At 54.8% G+C, this 21,209-nt stretch overlaps 8 protein-coding genes across 8 annotated transcripts; 6 read left to right on the top strand and 2 right to left on the bottom strand.

Annotated features, from left to right (window-relative positions):
* Nucleotides 1-451: 451 nt before the first annotated feature.
* Nucleotides 452-1,371, top strand: LTR77_002986 (uncharacterized protein; the record flags this gene model as incomplete). The annotated part of the gene is made up of 2 exons (XM_064800245.1): nt 452-1,031; nt 1,061-1,371. The coding sequence occupies 2 exons, from the start codon at nt 452-454 to the stop codon at nt 1,369-1,371; spliced, it is 891 nt and encodes a 296-aa protein (XP_064661584.1).
* A 380-nt stretch (nt 1,372-1,751) lies between these two features.
* COG5 (Conserved oligomeric Golgi complex subunit) lies at nt 1,752-3,116 on the top strand (the record flags this gene model as incomplete). The annotated part of the gene is made up of 1 exon (XM_064800244.1): nt 1,752-3,116. One exon carries the CDS (start codon nt 1,752-1,754, stop codon nt 3,114-3,116), a length of 1,365 nt encoding a protein of 454 aa, XP_064661583.1.
* Nucleotides 3,117-3,148: 32 nt separating this feature from the next.
* Nucleotides 3,149-4,781, bottom strand: CHT4 (Chitinase 4; the record flags this gene model as incomplete). The annotated part of the gene is made up of 2 exons (XM_064800243.1): nt 3,149-3,481; nt 3,903-4,781. The coding sequence occupies 2 exons, from the start codon at nt 4,779-4,781 to the stop codon at nt 3,149-3,151; spliced, it is 1,212 nt and encodes a 403-aa protein (XP_064661582.1).
* Nucleotides 4,782-5,372: 591 nt separating this feature from the next.
* Nucleotides 5,373-6,746, top strand: LTR77_002983 (uncharacterized protein; the record flags this gene model as incomplete). Its single annotated transcript, XM_064800242.1, has 2 exons — nt 5,373-5,434; nt 5,459-6,746. The coding sequence occupies 2 exons, from the start codon at nt 5,373-5,375 to the stop codon at nt 6,744-6,746; spliced, it is 1,350 nt and encodes a 449-aa protein (XP_064661581.1).
* A 2,811-nt stretch (nt 6,747-9,557) lies between these two features.
* On the top strand, nt 9,558-10,579 carry FCR1 (Fluconazole resistance protein 1; the record flags this gene model as incomplete). The annotated part of the gene is made up of 2 exons (XM_064800241.1): nt 9,558-9,718; nt 9,769-10,579. The coding sequence occupies 2 exons, from the start codon at nt 9,558-9,560 to the stop codon at nt 10,577-10,579; spliced, it is 972 nt and encodes a 323-aa protein (XP_064661580.1).
* A 1,117-nt stretch (nt 10,580-11,696) lies between these two features.
* On the top strand, nt 11,697-12,757 carry LTR77_002981 (uncharacterized protein; the record flags this gene model as incomplete). Its single annotated transcript, XM_064800240.1, has 2 exons — nt 11,697-12,205; nt 12,256-12,757. 2 exons carry the CDS (start codon nt 11,697-11,699, stop codon nt 12,755-12,757), a joined length of 1,011 nt encoding a protein of 336 aa, XP_064661579.1.
* A 522-nt stretch (nt 12,758-13,279) lies between these two features.
* LTR77_002980 (uncharacterized protein) lies at nt 13,280-18,953 on the bottom strand (the record flags this gene model as incomplete). Its single annotated transcript, XM_064800239.1, has 4 exons — nt 13,280-18,409; nt 18,474-18,623; nt 18,674-18,798; nt 18,854-18,953. The coding sequence occupies 4 exons, from the start codon at nt 18,951-18,953 to the stop codon at nt 13,280-13,282; spliced, it is 5,505 nt and encodes a 1,834-aa protein (XP_064661578.1).
* Nucleotides 18,954-19,206: 253 nt separating this feature from the next.
* On the top strand, nt 19,207-21,141 carry MON1 (Vacuolar fusion protein mon1; the record flags this gene model as incomplete). Its single annotated transcript, XM_064800238.1, has 1 exon — nt 19,207-21,141. The coding sequence occupies one exon, from the start codon at nt 19,207-19,209 to the stop codon at nt 21,139-21,141; it is 1,935 nt and encodes a 644-aa protein (XP_064661577.1).
* Nucleotides 21,142-21,209: the final 68 nt, after the last annotated feature.

Here is a 21,209-nt window from a genome sequence, read left to right as displayed (position 1 = left end):
GGGAAATTGATCGGGGTTTGCCGTGGGAGGCATTGAGCGATTCTTTGACTCGGGAGTTTTACGACCGTTACGGCTTTCTGAAAAAGTCTTCTGGCGCCTCTGCTCAGCATCGCGAAGGCGCGGCTTTTGCTACTCCCGGGTGTAGATAGGACGGGCTGTGGACCGGTCGTTTTGTCTTTTTCGCAAGATAGAGGTGGATGAATGAGAAGAGGAGTTTGCTGATGAGGTTACGAAAAGGTACCTACCTGCTTTCATTCGTCTCTTCATCTCAAAACCCTTGAACTGTCTTGAGCTGCGTGCTTCGCCGATCGATCTAGGTAAGAGCAGCCGACGTCATGCTTTCGAATGAGGAAAGAGCGACCATGCATGCATGTGAATCTTGGCAAACAAGCCTCTCCACCTATCCTCCGAAACTTACAGCCTTTTCTCTATCTCCTTCCCACCTGTCAAGATGACTCTTGAGCAGCCGGTCATGGAGGATGGTTTACCAAGCAAAGTTCGGGGAGCGAAGGACGAGAAAGAAGGACGCGAGCAGCATCCCCGGGAGTACGTCGCTCGGCAAACAACGAAGCAGTACAAGTTAACAACTTTCAGCAGCTCCACGCAAGCGACACCAGCAAAATCAAGCGACAGCGTGTTGATGCGACTTCCTGCCGAGCTTAGAAACACGATCTATGAGTTGGTTTTGCTCCAGGACGAGAAGGTCATCGTGACCAGCCTGCGCCGCAGCCCTCGCGGCCGCTCGCGAACAGGCAACAACAGTCTCTGGCTCAGGTCGATCCGGCAGGGTAGAGGTGAGCCCGACTTGAGCTTGCTGAGCGTTTCCAAGCAAGTCCGACAGGAAACACTATCCATCTTTTACCGCGGCCACCGATTCTACATCAGCATCCTCGCTTCTGAGATGAACCACGTCTACTCATGCCTGAAGTCGCTCTCGGCACAGCTCGGTGACCAGTGGCCCGCCCTCGACTCTCTCTTGTCCCGGAGGGCTGGTCCGATAGGGTCTGCGCCCACTCGTTGGCTGCGCTGGCGTGTGACACAGACTTCACGCTCAATATAGCTCATTATAAGGACAAAGAGCCGTCGAATCTTCCGTTTCCGACCTCTGCGACGGTCTCCAAGATAGGCAGACAACTCCAAGAGGTGGTGAGAGTTGGGGAGAAAGCAAGGCAGAGTGGTGCATCGGTCGAGAGGTTGGAGATGCACTTCCGGGACTGGGTGTTTGAGACGGCGAGGAAGATCTGCAGGGAAAGTGTGGATGACAGTCTGCAGATGGTGTATTCGGCGCTGGAGAGGGATGATGGGAGGGCTGAGCTTGCGTGGGATGAGCCCGAGCGCGTGATTGCGTCGGCTCGTTCGAGGAGATCGTGAGGAAGGAAGCGTACATGTCACGGTGGAAGCCTTCATTGTAAGGACGGTACTGGGTTACGTGATGGATGGTTTGACCGGCGATTGCTCCATGGGTCAGGCGAACAGTCTGCCAGGATATAGGACAAGCAACGCACTATGCAAGACAATGATCACGAGTCCAGTTTCTTTCAACGGAAACAAGGTACATGAACATGATGTGTAGACCACATGAGCTCGATGTTGAATCGCCGTAAAACGAAATCGTTGCGACTTCAACCACAAGTGCACCAATACCACTGCAGCGCACAGACCTTTCACGTGCATTGCCGATCACCAAACTTCTGCTCCTCTAGCAGCATTTCGTCCCTTCCACCACACACACTAACCGGAACCTACCCACCATGTCCTCCTCCACCTCCTCCTACATCGACTACCCCACCTTCACCTCCCCCACCTTCTCCCCCACCGCCTACGCCAACTCCCTCGTCCTCTCGACCAACAACCCCACCGACACGCCTCTCGATCTCTCCACCCCACTCTCCCGCGTCCTGTTCGATGTCCAGGAAGTCGACACTCACATCGACACCCTCACGACCAAACACGCGCTCCCAATAATCCAGCACACGCAGTCGCGGAGCCAGGCTTCTGCCCGCGTGCTCGAGAGCGTGGAAGAGCAGGTCAGGAGTTTGGAGGAGAGCTACAAACGCCTAGAGAGGGAAGTGGTGGAGCGGCATGATGCGGCGGAGCAGGTTAGAGTGGCTGCGGAGCGGATGTTGAGAACGCTGAGGTTGGGACGCGGGGTGCAGAGGGCTGTGCAGCTTGGCCGGCAGCTGGAGGGACAGATGGAGGAGGTGGGGCGGGAGGGGCCTGTGAGGGTGGAGGGGGCGAGGGGGATGGTGCCTGCGGCGAATACGCTGTTGGGGTTGAGAGGGTTGTTTGCGGCGAATGGGAAGGGAGAGGAGGGGGAGGGGTTGGAGCGGGTGAAGGTTGTGGGCACGCTAAGGGCGGAGGTTGTGAGTCCCGCGGAGACGGGGCTGATGCAGAGGGCACAGCAGGTGGTGCGGGAGTTTAGTATGAGCAGTCTGCTGGCTTCGGGGCAGGGACAGCAGGGCGGGCAGACGTTTGCGCAGACGGAGGACACGAAGATGCGGACGACCAGGGCATTGCAGACGCTGTACTTGCTGTCGCCGACGAAGGCTTCGACGACAGTGGAGACTTTTGAGCCGACGTTGCTCATATCTGCGCTGCAGTCATACCTACAGACGGCGCTCACGTCCTCGCTTGCCGCTCTTTCTCGCGCCCTTGCGACCCTGCCTACTCTCGAGCGCACCCTTCTTGAGATCTCCGCCCGATGCCAGAACATCGTAGCGCTGGAGACTCTACTCGATACTGTCAAACCACCGCCGCATCCTCTCCTACTGTCTTCGGACCCTCGAGACACAACCGCCAACGACGACTCGAACTTTCTGACGCCCTTGCTTCGCCATCTCGATACATCGTCCCTGCCTTCTTACTTCTGGCGGTCAATGGCCGGACAGCTGTCGAGCAGAGTGCAGGAGATCTTGAACAGAGGAGGCGTGAGCGCGCGCACGCTGCGGACGAATCGCGATCGAGTGCGGGAGGCTATCAGGGAGTGCGTAGATCGTGGCTCGCGACTACCGGCGTCCAGCTTATCGAATGGAAAGAAGGCAGACCAGAAAGTGGGCAACTGGGAGCGCGAAGCGGCTGTAATGGTGCAGAGTGTTGTTGGACCGTTGCAGAGATGATAAGTCAAATATTCAATCTGGACCATCACCACTCATCTCTCCCCGGGCATCCCCTCCCTCAGATTGTCGTACTTGCTCTCTGGGTACGCCAAACAGTTCTCTGCCCTCTCCATATGTCGCCCTTCGAACCCACCAAGGCCTTGCACAACAATATTGATCAGACTCCCTTCTTCACTACTTGGCTTATCGCCGCTCGTCTCCCACCACATCCCACCGCCCAAGCCAGTAGACTTGATGTATTGCACCTTGTCTGCCGCAACTTGCGGACTATCGTAGCTCACCATCGATTTTGAATTGCGGTCATAGCAGTAACTCGCGATCGCATCCGAGTCATGCACAACTTCGGCGCCGGGACGCGGGAGTGCCTATATTCCGAGAAATCGTCCATCGTCAGTGATGTCATCCTGCACAGTTGCATAAACCAGAAAAGGAAGAAATGAAGTCTCTGGGCGGAGACGCGGCCGGAAAACGGAAGACACGACGCGGAAAGTCCGTCAAACGCCGCGCTGAAAATGCCTCGTCACGCTCGCGCGTCTTCGACAGGGGTTTGCTCATATTAGATCAAGTGATTTTTTTGCGCACACGTGCCGTCTTGCCGTTTCGGCGAGAACAGGGACCTTATGTGCAGGAACCACAAAAGCGACGAGGCTTTCGGGCTTCTGGCAGTGTCCGAGGTGCGGCTTCACGCAGCTTTGTTTGTGTTGTAATCATTGCAAATTGCGGGAGAAAGATGCCGTTGTACATTTGTACATTGCCAATGTAGGAAAACTTGGACGAGACACTTACTTTGTAATCCCAGACGCCGTTCTCCCAGCTGCCTTCGCCGACGCCGCTGAAGCTGTTGCCAGGACCGTTGGTGTTCTGAAATGCGCGGCCGTAGAGTGGCATGCCTAAGACGATCTTGCTGACGTGGATGCCTTGTTTGATGTAGTGTCGTACTGCGTGGTCGGTGCTGAAGGGTGTGCATTTGGCGTCTCTGCGGGAAGGATATATGTTCGCTTGGTGGCCGGCGTGACTGTCCCAAGAGCCGGCGAAGTCGTAGGCCATCAGATTCCAGAAGTCGAGATACTTGTCCATGTCGCGGAGGTGCATGATCTCGTAGTTCTGCGGACCGGCGGGGCAGGCGACTGTGAGTAGGAAGTGTGGTCTGTGATGTAAGGTCGCCGCGTAGCTGTCCAGTTCGGCGCGGGTGGCTTGGAGCAGTTTGACGAAGTCGCTGGCTTCAGTGGATGATTTGGGATACTCCCAATCCACGTCGAGACCGTCGAAGCCTAAGTCCTTCAGCAGTCGGACGGAGCTTTGGGCAAAGGTACGGCGACCGCTGTCGGTGCTGGCAGGGGCGGGGAAGTTCGAGCTGTATGTCCAGCCGCCAATGCTGAGGATGACTTTCATGTTCCTGTTCTTCTTTTTCAGGAGGTAGAGCTGCTTCGCACAGCCATACACGTTATTGCCGTGGTCATTCCAAGAGTCCGAGGGGTAGTGCTTGTCAGTGTCCGACCAGATGTCCGTCAAGTACACTTCCCCAGAATCAGGGCGGACATTGGCGAAGGCGTAGAGGACATGAGTAAGTTTGTCCGCAGGTATATCTTGTGGTTGGTGGTTTCGGCCATAGATTGCCCAATTGACAAAGTAGGCCACCGACCGGTATCCAGTATGCTCTGGCATCATAGGCGTCTGGTCAAATACTCCACGGAGTGGGTCAGGATTCTCTACTACGTTCAGCGAGGAGTCGGTGGCTGCCACAGAGGTAGTGGCACGCAGTGAGTGTATGAGGAAGTATGAAAGTAGGCTGTGTAGTGTCGCGGCAATTCTCATATTGCGTCTTCAGGAGCCACCAACGTATACGTGAAGCTGCCGGTGCTTCAGCTTGTAGGGAGTGTGAAGGCCGGGAGGGAATGGAAGCCTTACTGTACCGCTCAGCTTTGGTGGCGGTGTAGTCCTGGAGCCGGCATTGCAATCGCGCTGTGGCTCGGTGATGGTTGCGCCACTTGCCTGGAGGGCTCGAGACACGTAATCACTTGATCTTCCTCTCGCGACGACGGAAGTTGATGTGTCTGTAGAGGTGGAGGTGTCGACATGAAACGGAGTGAGCTTGGCACGGCCTCGCTTCGATGCACGTCCAACCTCACCGCGCGAACCTCACCTCACTTCTCTTGAGAATCCATTCACAACCATCCACCAGCCGCCGGTATTATACAGACACCTGCACCAGGGCTACGGAACCGCATTCTGCAGTCTCAGGCCCCAACACAGACCATGAGCGAACAGCCACGCGCCGAATCTCCTCGACAACGCTGGAGACGCCCGCCGCGAGGCGCGTAGGACCTCTCAACGTCTATAAGAAAGACCAAAAACGAACGTGCAAACTTCGACATCATCCTTTGCCGGACCATGGGTTCTCGGAATGCTTTTGCGAATGGCGACAGCGATCAGCTGCATCCAATGGAAAGACACCCAGAAGCACAGCCTGCTAAAAGGGCACGCTTGGCCGAAGACGCAGTTGCATCCATCTATAGCCAGGTCTCAAACACCGACACATCCTTGGAAGTCGATCACATGATACTGGACTATGTTGCATACCAGACCATTCAAGCATGCCTCGCAAGTAGAGACCCTACACGCCAGAGTGGCTCATCGCAAGCCCTGGCAAGCAACCTAGCCATGGCGGACTCTTTCATGTCCATCTTCAGGACTCGTCATCCAACGTACAAGCCCGACGCGGAGCTGCGGCTACGGTCGATGCTGCTCAAGTTCATTACACTTTTCACGCAACGATTGACACGCAACCCAACAACGCCGCCAAGGGAAGACCTGCGAGCCTTGAGAACTTCGAACCAACAGCGCGCCAGAGAATGGATTGGAAGTGCTGATCGAATGCCGTCTGCGATTCTCTCAAGTGACGCTTTCGACAAGGACCTTCCCATCGCAGAGCAGAGCCTTGAGCGCAACCGAGCACATGTGCTTTCCAAACTTGACATCCCCCCCGAAGACGATCACTACGAGGACGCATTCTATGGCACATCAGACTGCGTTTCGCTGATAGATCTGTGCCCGTTATTCATGCGACTGTCAGCCGCCCGGAACGCGATGAACGGAAGCAACCTCACCGAGCTCTGGATGGAGCTCGCTTGCGAATTGATGCTGCAAGCTTGTCTCGAGCATTACTTGGTCTTCGGTGCGCATGGAACCGATGCGATCGACGAGGCTTTCGCTTGGGGATACAAGACCGCGGAAGATGACTCTCAGACTTCTGCTAATAATGTAGATGCTTCCAGTGTCAACCATGATGAGGTCAATGCCATGTTTGAGGACGACGAGTTCGAGATGGAGGCTGAAGGCTGGGCGGAAATCAAGATGTCCTATCTGAGGAGGCTTCAACCTGACCGTGCCGTGCCCGAGAAGGATACTGCCGCTCTGCTCGGAATGGTCGCTACGCAGCACCCCGTTGAGGCTTTCGAGAAGCGTTTGCTGACCTACCTGTCCGCGCTGTCTGAAAGCATGGTCAAGCCGGTCCTGGTGCAATTGGAAAACGGGCAGTTGGACGGCATGACCCAGCAGGAGACGAAGGACTTCCTTGCGACATGCAACATTGGTGATCTTCAATCATTCACGCTGAGCAATGGTCGCTAAGCCGCTGAGGCCTGCCTTGCTGTCGCCTTGGCACAATGAACAGCATGATAGATCTACGGTTGATCTACGGGAAATGGTGACCGACGGCACTCTGCTCGTGTGGAGATTGCAAAGTCCACGACACCCTGGCCAAGTCATGGATTGTCAAGGCGTCCAACACAACCGCTCGTCCCGGGAATAAGCTGGTCTCGCATAAACCGCTAGAACCAGAACAGCCTACTCGAAGCTTGTGTCAGTTTATCCTGAGCAGCACACCAAATCACCGCCGTAGTTTCACCCCGAACAACCCAACGTGGGGTCCAGACCGGTTCACCGCCAACGCCAACCGCTGATGGAGACGCCTGTCTAGATTCAAGGAGTCTTACTCATGCTTGTCGAAAGATTGCCGGGAACCGAAGCACGCTATTTCTCAACATGAAACACCTCAGTCGGTCCGAAGCAAGCGTGGCATCTTGGAATCAAGTCGTGTACTGGACCGCGGGGCTGTAATCACGTCGGCCGAGGGTAGATCCATTGGGGACAGGCAGATAGGCACGCTGAGCAATGTCTTTGAAGCTGGTCGCTTCTTGACCTGTGGAGCTCTTTATACGGGCGGCCTTATCTCACAGCTTCTGCTCAGGTACATACTCTCTACCCGCTCGTTTCGCTTCGCTGGCCATTACCAGACGGGAGAGAACGAAAGCGTGCAAAAGCGCGTTCGTCAGACAGACGATTTCATTCAAACGAGCTGATGTTGCATGTCTACGTCGTATTTACAATCCTTCCATAGGTCCTGCTTAGGGCGGTTTCCAACCGCGTGGGACACCTCTCCAAAGCGACGATGCCATTGCCAAAGCCCGCCCTGCATACTGAGGTCCGGCGGCAGGCGACAACGCATCGTTCTCTGGGCCGCACGCTCTACCCTACCTGATCTCGCCGTTGCCTGAAAACGTACTGCACCGCTTGCGTCCTCATCTTGCTATGTTTTGATGGCACGACAGACCCTCACATCCTACAGTGCACGCATTGCATTCATGGACTGTCGCAAAGCAGGGTCTCGTCCAATGGCCTGGTGCCTGCATGAGTAGCTCGTTCGCGCGGCTGACTGTCCCTTCGGAGCGCCTCAGGTAAGCAGGCTCCTCCTGCAGGTCTGGGCAGTAGCTGCGCGCGGAGAACAGGACATGGTGGGAAGCGATTACGCCGTATTACTCTTGCTATAGTTGACATGGCTGGCATCATGGAAGTGCTGTGTGGACTGCTTCAGCGAGACGGTCGCCGTGAACACGATACGGGCAGTGGCCGTTGTGAAGTCGCCGAAGAGCGAGCAAGCGGGATTCGGGAATGGTCTGAGTCCGGCTCGGAGTGTCCATGGTCAAGAAGCTGGAGATTCGGGGCGGATTCAATTCCTACACCCACCTGACCGTTCGGCGATCTCGCGTGAGAACGAGGGCGCTAGCATATCGTAGCGAGAGCGAAGCTCACAGGGTCTTCCTGATTCCAGTCTTGCGGTCTGCCTTATGGTATGGAGTATTGCCGGTCACTTTTGTGGTGGTCCTTTGGGTCTAGGCCAAGTATGCTGGTCGCTTGTAATCATGGGGTTGAGCCCTATAGCCTGATACTGTAACGTGAGTCGAGCGTGTTGTTGGAGATAAGATGGAGGTGTTCGCGGTACACCGCCAGCAGTTGGCTTCACGTCGACATGATCCAACGCCTCTCTCCGGTCTCCCCATTGCGAGACCGACATACTTGTCAATAGGCTCTCTATTTCGAAAGGATCGGCCGAGATGGGCTGGATGAGAGCTCGTAGCGTGGGAGTGGCCAGTAAGATGGGCTGAACGTGGTTCTCGATGCATGGAAGCGGACGCCACACTGCATAGTAAGCAATAAGTAACGAAGTCCCTCACCGTGTCGAACGAACACGACTTTGTAAGATGATGTGCGAGCCCTACAGCCAATGCTGCCTGTCGAGCCCGGATCCTGGAAGACGGTCTGGTAGTGGAGTGACCAGACGCATGGCGCGGCTGGTCGAAAGATGTTGCCTGTCTCGGGCAACGTCAACTGATCCCACGTGAGGTGAGGCGAGGCTGAGTAATTTTCTTCATTTTAGTGAACATTCGAAGGGCAGGGACAGGACGGGGATATGGAAACATGCGCTCCAACTGGGCGGAACGGACGTAGCAGAAACGCCGCCCGCCTCGCATCATCACAACTTCAGAAGGCACGAGATAGCGCCGACAAAGCAAAGTTTGTCGCAAACTCTTCGAGAGCGTCTGCACGAGCGAGAGACGGTAAGGCGTGTCGAATGCGCTCCGAGGACTAGTGTCCGATGTGGTTGGTGTTCTGCGCCGTTGCGGACGAAACCTAAACCTCTTCTTCTCCTTGCGCGTCTTTCATGCACGGCTGCGATCTGTAATCGCATCCGAGAAATGATGCCAATCCTTGGACTCTGCGCGCGTGCCACCCTGCACAAGGCCTCGTTCGCGACTCCGCCTGCCGCTCATCAAGCGCATTACCAAAGACGCGCGACCGGTCTGACTCTATCGGAGAGGATGCTCGCTAACTTGGGTCGCAGCTTCGGCTTCTATCGCATTGAGTGCCAGCTAGCCCCGACCTTATTATATGAGTGTCTCTGGCAGGTCCCACCCTTCTATCAATCTGCGATCTCCTGCGGTTGACCGTTTATCGACGATTTTGTTCGTCATACACTGTGCTGTCTTGATTATATATCCATACACCTGCCTCCCAGCAGCCCTCCCTCTTGGTTGTCTAACCATACCACAACACACCTTGACCTTTGACAACCAGACCAACAGACGCTCTCTGTGCTGCACAATGTCTCTCCCACAACGGACAGATTCGACAGACTCGTCGGCGGACGCCATACGGAAACGAGTCTGCAAAGCTTGCGACAGATGCCGACTCAAGAAGAGCAAATGCGATGGCTCGAATCCTTGCAACAGATGTAAGACAGACAACGCCATCTGCGTGTTTGGGTAAGCCTCAGCGACTCTACCTCAACGCTCCAGCAACTGACAGCTTCCAGCGAGAGAAAGAAGTCCCACGACAAAGTCTACCCCAAAGGATATGTGGAGATGCTTGAACAGCAACAAGGACAACTAGTCACAGGCTTGCAAGACATGTACCGGCGGTTACTCAGCGGTGAGCCGTGGCCCGGCAAGCAGCTCTCTGAAGCCAACGGCCAACCCCTCACCCACGACATCTTGGCCGGATTGGGTCTACTGGAAGCAAGAAACGATGGAAGCGGGGAGTTCGAGCCCTTCGAGGAGGACTTCGACAAGATACAATCCAGGCTCCTCGCGGGCGGCGCGGACTACGTCCACAGGAGAGGCTCTTTTAGCTCTGATTCGGATCGAAGTCAACATACCTACGGCAAATCAACGGCTCAAAGTACTCCGCCCGTGACCAAAGCTCCCGTCTTCGACAAGAACTTCACCCTCAGCGCATCACCCTCGCCCGCACAAAGTCCGGCTCCGCGACAGAGGAGGTCACATCCGCCGGCGCTGCAATCGCTCCTTCACAGCGCTCCACCTCTGACCAACGACGGCCCCATGTTCCAGTCCGAGTGGTACAGCGAGCCAAAGAACATGACGCGCTCGAACTTTGGAGTTAAGACCCCGCAGTTGGACCAGAACGTGGACCAGATGAACGACATGTTTGGCAACCCTCAATGGGACGACTCCCTTGCACCTTACGAGCTCAACATGGGGGTGAATGGTTTCCCGGAGCAAAACTCGAGCTTCTTTGGCCAATATCAACCCATTCCCGACTACACTTCGCTGGCGTCAATGGACCTTGATCCGGACTTCAACCAGTTCATACAGGTGGCGACCTAGAAGACACCTGGGACAGGGGAGACGGAAGAGAGGCGGGAGTCGTGATGCCATTGAGTGGCATTCCTGGCATTGGGAACACCTTGCTGTGGTTTGGGACTCAATCTTTCACGATTGCGAAGAAATGATCACATGCTACGTTTAAGCGAATACCTTGGGAGGCTACTGTAACGAATTCTAATGGGGACATGGGTCAATTCTGTTGGGATGGCGTTGCTTTGGCATCAAGACTTTTGTCTGTGGTTTGACGGCGAACTAGTGCCATGGTTACAATGCAATGCCGAGAGGCGTTTCCAATCCTCAATCAGCTTACAGGCTGCTCCTTGCTTCTGTCTGCCATGGAGCAGTCATCTCCTTATCGATACTCTCACGTTAAGCTTGGTCATCGTAATTGCAGTCGACACGAGAGGTCAACAGTCGGAGCTCGATCCAGCCTCGCAGTGAGAGGCCGCGGACAGCAGCTCCCGTTCCCTGCTGCAGATCCCAACGTCTGCTCGGATATCTCGCCGACGTCGGCAGAGCCTTTTTGGATCGGAAAACTGGTTTTCTTTTCGGCCGAGATATGAACGGAGGTTCCGTGGTGTTCGGCACCAGCGTGCCGAATCGTAAGATGGTTTGTGCAAAACATCAGTAATCTCTGACGAAGGTTTTGGGTCACAATATTCTGCACGGTTGCCAGCGTCGGCAGTGACCAAAATTCACAATCACCTTGCCATGCCTACCTATGTGAGGACGAGACGGAAGCACTGCGCTCGCTACACGTGATCTACTCACCTTGGCCCGCAAGCGCGCATTCTCTTCTCTTCCCTTCGCGTCCACTGCCTCGACATCGCGACGGTCATATGCGCAGGCTCTCTGTCCGCCATGGCCCCAATGCCATCTGTGTACAACAACAACCGGTCATCTACAACACAGTTGACACTCCGCCCAAAAAGACCACCTTAGCCTAAATCCTTCTCTGCCGGCTCCACAAAACCATATGATGCGAAGAGCTGGCAGCGTTGCGGTAAGTATGCTCTTCCTTCTGTCTCGACATCGTTCAGTTCCATACCAAAGCATTCTATACCTGCGGAATCTCCCAAAAGCTTTGTTATCCATCTCCGTCCAACGCACCAGCAAAATGACCGAGTCCAAATTCTCCGACAGCTTCACTTTTCTACCCCAAGGCGGCATCATACAAGAGTTCAAAGTGGGTGGGCGGAACATTGTCCTGGGCTTCCCCTCTGCAGCTTCCTACAAGACGAAAAACAACCCGTTCTTCGGCGAGAACATTGGGAGGGTAGCAAACCGAATCTCCAACGCGAAGATTAACAACTTGAATGGCAAGAGCTACGATTTGCATGCGAACAATGGGCCGAATACTCTGCATGGAGGTATTCAAGGATGGAGCAAGAAGGACTGGGATGGCCCAAGCCCGACAGAGCGGAACGGACGGGATGCGGTCGTGTTCAAGTATTTGAGCAAGGACGGCGAGGAAGGATTCCCTGGGACTGTGGAGATGAAGATGTGGTATTTTCCATCTGTCGAGAAGGAAGATGGCGTTGAGAAGACGAGTCTCGAGATTGAGTACGAGGTTGAACTCGTGGGTGACGAAGTCGAGGAGACGGCTGTTGCTTTGACGAACCACAGGTAAGTCTATTTGGAAGACTGCTCGCGGTCGACATGCTGAACGATCACAGCTACTTCAACATCAGCGACGGTCCGACGCTGGAAGGCACACAAGCAACCCTATCAACCAACCTCCACCAAGTCACAGACGCCAACAGCATTCCAACCGGCGCGATTGAACCCTACCCCGAATTCGAAGCCAACAAAGAATTCACTCTCGGTGCAAAGACGCCAGATCCAGACCACTGCTTCGTCATGAAAACCGACCCCGCTAGCGTCTCCATCGACACGCGCCAAGACCCCATGCAGAAACTGTGCTCCTTCTACCATCCCAACACCAAGATCCACCTCGAAGCCCTCAGCACCGAGCCAGCTTTCCAGTTCTACACCGGTCGGCATCTCAATGTGCCTGAGATGGACGGGATGCCGGCGAGAGGGCCAAGGAGCGGTATGTGTCTCGAGGCGAGTCGCTATGTCAACGCCATCAACGACGAGAAGTGGAGACACACCGTCGTGCTCAAGAAGGGGCAGAAATGGGGCAGTCGAACTATCTACAGGGCGTGGGCTGCGTAGTGTGTACCTCAACGGATGTAGTCAGGTCGTGTACCGGATTCATGTTTACCGCTATCACCAATCTGATGATGTTTTCCAGCCTGGCTTTGTTGCTGCATTCTACTACCCACCGAGACCGGATCAATCTTCATTGTTCATGCATCGGTCTCCATCTCGCACGTACCACTTAAAGTTGGGCCGCTGTTCGATAGTGAGAAATGATGCAGCAGGCTTGCGTGTCCTCCAGCCTCAGACATCATATGTCACGAGAGAAGATAGACATGAGCGCGAATGGAGAAGGAATTGACGAAGTGCCATTCTATTAGGCTTTGGCTGGACGGTAGACCTTCTACGGCTGCCACGTGGCCTGCAGAACCCACTCGGAGCACCGCCGCGGAGCGCCGTGGAGTCGGTGGGTACGCATTAATACGACCAACCTCCTAGGGCTCTGTATAGCGCGGTGATAAGGAAGATCGCGATGGTGCATCCCACGGATCGTTGCACCTTCCCCGCAGGAAGTCTCTTCCCACGGAACAGTCCTGCTCAACTCACCACAGTGCTCACGTCGAGGATGTCGCCGAGCAGTATCCGCCTCCACACACCGGTGTCTGGAACGTCCATACTGTACACCCCTTCGTAGGCATGTATGCTCAGCTGGCTCAAGAACGGCCTCAACACGATCCGAGCAAAGTCTTCCGGCGCCATGGCCTTGTAGTCGCCCTTGTCTACATTAGTATCGTTGTCAATCAGAGGTCGTCGCCGGCCGGAGACAGTGCTTGCGACCGGTGTTGGAGCAAGCGCGCCGGCACTGTCGTCGAGACCATCAACAGTCAGGTGCTCTGCTATCTGGTCGCTGAGTGCCGATGGTGTCCAATTTGAAGGCTGGTAGACGGCGTCGGTAGTGTCGGTGATGTACAGCCATTCATGGAGCTGGAACTCATCCGGAGACAATGCGACAAGTAGGTCCAGTAGCTTGCAAGCCTGCAAGAGCGCCAGGTTGCCAAATGTTGCTTTACTAGATCCTCCAGACGACAAGGACATGAAAGCTGCTTGTAAATTGTCGTTGATGACCGGCCAGAGTGGAGCGAGGTGTATGGTGCTGGTTGACAAGACCAGTGCACGGCAAAGCATGAACAGCTCCGCCTTCACCGCTGCCGATGGCGAGGAAGAGAGATTGGCATCGAACAGCTCAACCAACTTCTCCCACATATCTCTCAACTGAGAGACAAATGCATCTTTTGGTGCCGCTAACAGCAGTAAGCAGATGCGGCGCACATTCAGCTGAGCCTTCCGGTCTGCGTCCAGCCTTGCAGCGCTTGCGCCGACACCGAACATGATGCCCGCGCTTGAAGGAGCGACAAGTCGCGAGACGAGTTCTGGCATCCGTTCTTTGTCGTGAATGGTCCATTGGTAGAATACCGGGAACCAGTCGTTTTCCATTGCCGTGACAGGAGTCGTCAACAGCCTTGGATCGTTGAAAGCATCCGACAACTCCTTCTTCCAAGATTTAGCTTGCGGCGACTTCTTCATTATCTGTAGCAGCAGCGCCAAGGTGCTGGCATTCATATTGCTCGGGAAGGTTTTAGAGTGAATGCTCGGTGAAAGCAGACTGGCAGTGACATTGTTAGTGGCAGTCGTAACTCGATCTGGACTTTCCAGTATGGTCTCAATGTTTGCCATGATCGTATTGAGGACGGAGACTAAGCTCAACGGACGACGACTCTTGCTCGAGTTCATCCCTCCCCCCTCCTGGAAGTCAGCTCCGTTCAGAGTATCGGTCTGGGTGTGGCTGGCGGGCGTCGTGGTAAAGGTCGCGCTTAGAAGCCGCATGAAGAGGTCACCAAGGTCACGGCGCATCTTCCGTTGCTCGCCGAAATTGGTGTTGTCCACCTTTTGGGCCAGCAAGAGGATCACTGACAAGAGCCCAGGTAGGACCAGTCTGTATGGTAGAGGATTCGACAGGACGTCTCTGAGGAATGCTGTACAGTCAGGCCAGATTTCGTCCATTGCGTCATCTTCTACAGATTCAAGGTAGGCCTGCAGGAAGAGAACGATGTCTGGCGCGGTCAGATCAATCGTCTGGGAGGACAATCGAGACGGCGAAAGCGCTGTTGGGTTCGTTCTGCTGCATAAAGCGTCTAGCGTGGCTGGTACAATGTTCTTGGGCCTCAAGCCTTGCATAGCATGGAGCAGACCTAGGGCCACGCCGGCGTAACCCAAAGATGCAGAGTGATACCACGACGACATGACGACCTCTAGAGCCTCCAAAGGCTCGACCGCGAATATCTGCTCCAGTAGATGTCTTGTGCGCGTGCGAAGCTTGAGGGCGTTATACGAAGCGGAAGCAGCCGAGCTGTTGTCGTATCCATCGGCTTCTGTGTAGCGGCTGGACCATACCCAAAGATCCACGGAAGTTCGGACAGCATCCTGCAATGCCAGCACCACCGTAAGACGACTGTTTGCTTGGGTGGACCTACTGGGTAGGCTTTCTGCTCTGGAAAAGCCTGCGGTGACATTCCCCAAGATACTGCGAGTCTGTGATGTCTGCTTTGGTTCCGGTTCCGCATTATTATCTGCGACAAGAAGCTCGTGTGCCTGAGACAGCACAAGTTCAAGTGCTTCTAGCAATGCCATCCCCGCCAACTCGGGTGAAGCCGTCGCGCAATCACCGTGAGTTGTTGAGAGTGCGACGAGGTCGTCGTGGACCTTGTTTAGCTCTTTGCAGAAGCATCCGACAAGCGGTAGCAGACTGGCAAATATAGCATGTGCGCACAAAGGAAGTATGTTCGACAGGAAAAGTACCCATTGGCCAAGGAAAGGCCTCGAACATTGCGAGCTGAAGCCAGCTTTCAAGCACTCCAGCAACTGCGGCGGTGGGGATGCTGCCAAATTGGTGCTGGACGAGTTGGGACTTGGATTTGGGCCAGCTTGAGGTGGACGGTTTAGGCTGATAGAGCTTCTTTTGCCAGTAGAAGGAGCCCGGTCGACACCGTTCGCAGATAACCGGAGGCTCAGTGCTAGTGTGATAAGTCTGAGCAAGAGGCCTTGCAGCTCGCGCGACCCCTGAGCCAGGGATTGCATCAGATGCTCGAGCAGTCTTGAGTCCAGTTCGAGGGATAGTAGAGCGCCTGCCGAGGGACCCGAAAGCAGAGCAAGAAGAATGTCGATTGACTTTCGTTGGAGTCTTATTGAGGCGTAGCGTTCCTCACAAATGAAGCTCGCGCACCACTCCGCAAGGACGAACGGCCCAGAGCTTGTATGCTCTTGCTGAACACCAAGCCCAGTCATGTCACCTAGACATTGCCATATTCTGTCGTCCTCGCAGCGTAAGATGTCGAGAAAATGGCCCAACGCATACTCCAGATCACGTAGCTTCTCGGAAGGTACACGGCTACTTGCCTTACGGCTACTGCTGGCGCGACCGTTAGATGATTCCATCACCTCAAGCAGAAGATCGAATTGCATGCTTAGAATGTGCTCCAAATTTGAAGTGCTGCGAATCCAGGTACTGACCACATCGTAAGCAGGCCCCGTAGCGTCGTTGAGTGAGTCGAGAACAAGCATCAGCGGTGTGGCCAGTACTGCCTGCCGCTCTGCTGTTTGTCTACTGTCAGAAGTACTCGCCATTGTGCTGCCTCGTCGCGTGGTGGATGACTTCCTCGCACCACCAGATGCGGATACGGTGTGGTTCCACAGTACAATGAACCTACGAATAGGCTCTACGCGATCGTAGTCTGAGGATTGTGCCGCATCGTGCGGATTGCGCACAAGTGCCGTCAAGGTGTCCCTGACCATGTCGAGCGAGGTTGAGTGATCGTGAAGCTGCCATACGGCCTTGACGGCTTCCAAATTGTACTTGGGACGGGATGGTGACATGTACGGCCAAACTTCTGTGTTCAGTGTCCGTTGCAGTGTCGCAAGGGATGAGCGATCCGTTGTATTCTCCGTCTTCAACTTTGAGCTCAGCCACGTAAGCAAGGAGACAAGTGAGCTTATCGCAGGAAAGCTCATGGTCGAGCTTTTGCGCGCCGAATCCATTGCGGCTGGGAGGTCTCTAAGGAGGTTGATAGTCCACGATTTGGGGACAGTCGACAGCTTAGATCCCAGTCCAAGCAGGAGTGCAACAGTTCTACCAAAGCGATCGTGATTTGCATCGCTCAGCCATTGCAAAGCGACATCCTTCATCAACCGCCAAAGGATGCCTGCGACTTGATCAGCTGCAATCGGCACGCTAACGTCCTGGGATGAGTTTTGCGTCTGATAAAAATCGCTTGTTCTCTGCTGCAGACCGGAACATGCAGCGTCCAATTGCTCGTCGTTCATACTGCCAGTCTTTGAGTTTGTTGTGGACAAGAGTCTCTCTGGTACGATATCCAGCAAGAGGCCTATTGTGTCAATCGCAGCATTGCTCCAGGGCGCGAGTACTTCAGAGCTGGCAAGTATACATAGAATGAGAGCGGCTGTGGTTGGGATATGGACGGTAACCATCTCTTCGTCCCTGACATTGAAGTTTCGTACGATCCACGCAAGCATCCTCAATCCTTCTTGTCGATCCGGTCGGCCTTCTGGGTCCATGGGTAGCTTCGTCAGGTTCGCCCAGATGAGCATTGATTCGACGCCGTCGAAGAAGAGGCTTGCACTGCGCAACACTTCAGAAACCTGTCCCGCCGATGCCTCCAAGCTGTACGAGTAAATGTTCCGCATCGCTGGCAGGAAGATCACTGGCACGACCGAGCCCCCAATCTCCCAGCGGTCCATCAGGGATAGGCATATGCGAAAGGGCCGAGCTCGGTCGACTGGATCTGTACTTGACCTGGCGAACATGGCAAGGATGCATCTTTCGAGGTGATGTTTGCCGTAGGTGGAGAAATAACGAAACTGTCGATCCTTTTCCAACACTCGCTTGCCGTGTGATGCTGTCGAAGTGCCGTGGTGCGCTTCGGCGTCCGCTGGAACATCTGGGCCAAGAAACCAAGACCACAATCTCCTGTTGAGACTCATCTCTCTTCGCAAGAGCACACGGGTTGCGGCATTAATCAACCTGTCAACGTCTTCCGCGCGCACTTTTGCCTGGATCACAGGAGAGTCGAGTGGTATGTGGGTCAAAAGGAGATCAAGGAATCCCCGCTGTACTAGGATTTGATCGTCGGAGAGACCAGAAGCGAAACAACGGAGCAAGAGTCCTGGCTCTGGTGAAAGAATTGCTTCAGCCGCCGGTGCGAGACTCATTTGTTGCTGATGATCCGTCTCAAAGCCTATCGACGATGAGGGTCGAGGCGAGACTGTAAATTTGGGCAGCCTTCGTACGAGATAGTTGAGCGCTCCTTGTCGCCGCGCCGTGCTGGTAATGACCGAGAGAAACAGGCACTGCCAGAAGTACCCGTCTCTCTCCGAGTCCTGATCGTCATCGTCGTCGGTAGGCGAAAAGACTTCCTCTAGACGCTGCGCAATGCGGCATGCTCGGTCGAAGTCCTCGCTGGTGTCGTCCTCGAGCGCTGGAAGTAGACTTAGCAGCAGTGACTTGAGCGCTGGCCTCAATTCTGTGATGGATAGATGGACGATGTAGTCTTCATGCAATTTGTACAGCTCCGGTCTCACCGAAAGTGATGCGAACGACAAGACTGGCACGAGCCCTGGCAGAAATTCATGGAGGTGGCCCACGAGAAATCCTTGCTGTATAAGTGTCAGCAAATTGGAGGCATCGATCGACAGCGGCAACAGTAGAGGGCCAACTCACGCCAAAGGTCGTGAAGATATAGTCGTAAACCTCCAGGGCTTTCTGGTGAACCCCTGAAGGCAATGCTGGATTCAGACACTGTGCTAACTTCGAAGCAATGTCGCCACTGTGCGGCAATAATGCAGCATCGCCCGGATGGGCTTGGATTGCCTGACTCTATTAAATTCTGCCTGCGACTTGTATCGATATGCTTTGTGTACCTTCAATAGACGACCAAGAAAAGCAATGTAGTCAGCCCACTCCTGAGGCGAGATCTCCCAGGAGGACAGGGCCCGCTCGATGGCCACTCCATATCGTCGGAGGCCTTTGTCGGCCTTTAAAGCATCTATAAGCCGATGAGATAAGTTCTGCAAGGGTAGAATGAAGATTGACATACGTACCGTCCTCGACAGCTCGTCTTGAAGCTCGAGGGACTGGTGTCGAACGTCCAGAACCTGGCAAAGAAGGCGAACGATTTCGCGCCGCCGCTTCAAGGCTCATGACTGTTGGTAGCCGTGATCCTCGTCCATGATGCTGTGAAAGTGGCTTTACTGAGGACAAGTTGCAAGGCAGCATGTTCACATTCCGTCGAGTGTGAGAGCGCTAGCGCGCTAGCGCGGGAGCTAACGGGAGCTAAACTCAAACAAAACCACGTCGATCTTGTTCAACAATGGCGGTTTGAGGACCATTCCCTCGTCTTTCCACACTCACCGGGATGGGCGAGTCCGACGGATGAAATGCTCGTGACTCAGAGATGTCAACAACCGAGCATTCGGCGCAGTCGAGCACCGGCCAGCGGCCAGACGTTGGACCGGACAGCAACAATGGAAGCCCGCCACCCCTAGCTGATGCACGCCAGCACGACGAGGGCACGTTGGAGCAGTCCAAGGAGCTTCGACCGCCGCTTCCTGCACGGCCAGACCTTATGGAGAGAGGTCAAACTGCAGGCGCTGGGTCATTACGACTCTCCAAGCGAGCAGCTAGACCACAGCTACAATCACAAGCCACGACAGCGTTGTCTTTGGCAGACGTCCACACAGCAGACCGTCTGGAGTCGGGCGATCTGAAGTCATCACCAGCAAGTCGAGCAGTGTCCCGGAAGCCAAGCTTTGCGTACTCCCTTCGCCATGCCAGCACCGCCGCAAGCGAGGTCGACGATGGTGCTAGCGTGCGGTCAGATATGCCAGCTGCTGGAAGTCGGCTTGATGGCGAGAGTATGTTGGGAGACCTGATTGAGGGTGCAAGCACTCCAGCCTTCAAAGCGCTCAGCGCTCAGATCGAACGTGCGGACCCGTTCGATGGAACACTGGCAGAAGACGATATCTTGTCCACACAGATGCAGTATGAGCTGCATGATGTTGCGTCCGTGGACGCAGATGGGACGAATGAAGAAGCACTGCTCAAGATTTGGAAAGCTAAGCTAAAGCACTTCTTTATCCTGTCTGCTTCTGGAAAGCCAATATACAGCCGCCACGGAGATGATCAGCTCATCAGTCACTACATCGGTGTGGTGCAGACGCTCATATCCTTCTATCAAGGAGCTAATGATCCTCTGAAAGGATTTACTGCTGGGGATGCTCGCTTCGTCCTGCTTTCAAAGGGTCCCTTGAACCTGGTCGCAGTCAGTCGGCTGGGCGAAAGCGACGCACAGCTGAGGACACAGCTCGAGTCTCTGTACATGCAAATTCTGTCGACTTTGACCTTGCCAAGTCTGGAACGGATGTTTTCTTATCGACCTTCGACGGACCTGCGACGTCCGCTTGAGGGCACTGACGTACTGCTGGATGGTTTGGCTGACGGCTTCACGCGCGGATCACCATCGACTTTACTTTCCGCACTGGAGTGTCTGAGGCTTCGGAAGTCTCACAGAAGGGTGGTCGACGAGACACTGCTCAAGGTTCGGTCATCCAACCTGCTGTATGGTCTCATCGTAGCCGCCGGCCGTCTCGTCAGTGTGGTTCGGCCCAAGAAGCACTCTCTTCACCCAGGTGATTTGCACCTCATCTTCAACATGCTGTTCGAAGCCGGCAGCGTCAAAGCGGGAGGAGGAGAGAATTGGATCCCTCTCTGTTTACCTGGCTTCAACAACACAGGCTTCTTGTACATGTACGTCAGCTTCTTCTCCACCTCCGAGGACGTCCACAGCCCAGAGGCCGAACGTCCGTCTTCAGGCGGCAAGGATGACGAGCTTGCCATTGTCTTGATCAGTGCAAACAAAGACAGCTTCTTCGAGCTGCGGCAAATGCGTGAGGACCTTGTGATCCAGCTGGAAAAGAATGGCAGCATGGCTGTCATCAAAACAGCTATCCGCAAGGGACATGCTTCTTGCGCCGACATCACACCTGGCACTGTGCTCAAGCACTTCCTGTACAAGTCTAGAGGCAACGTACAGTTCACCATGCCTTCGTTTGAACCACATTTCCATGGCCTGGTCGCCAGGCGGAAGCTGATGTCGCTGTACCACAACCTCCACGAGAGCATCCACTCTCGCACGTCGCATCTGAAGGTACAGCACACTATTGCGTACGATTCGACAGCGCTTGCGTGGGAAACGCCTCTTTTTGAGCTGTACTGTGTTGCCAGCTCCAACGCCTCACGGGCTGCCCTTGTCCAAGGCGCCAACAAGGTGGTTTCATGGATTCGGAGGGAGGAGGAACGAGTCTTCATCATTGGCGGGGCCGTGTTCTAGAGATTTCGGGTCATACTGCACACGTGCAGCAATGGTACGGCACAGCAAAGTCGGTGAACGTGGCGGTC

This window comes from Saxophila tyrrhenica (genome assembly GCF_035928015.1).
Source record: "Saxophila tyrrhenica strain CCFEE 5935 chromosome Unknown scaffold_4, whole genome shotgun sequence".
NCBI classification, from domain to species: Eukaryota; Fungi; Ascomycota; class Dothideomycetes; order Mycosphaerellales; family Extremaceae; genus Saxophila; species Saxophila tyrrhenica.
The sequence above is the reverse complement of the archived record's forward strand: the minus strand, read 5'-3'. Positions and strand labels throughout refer to the sequence as shown.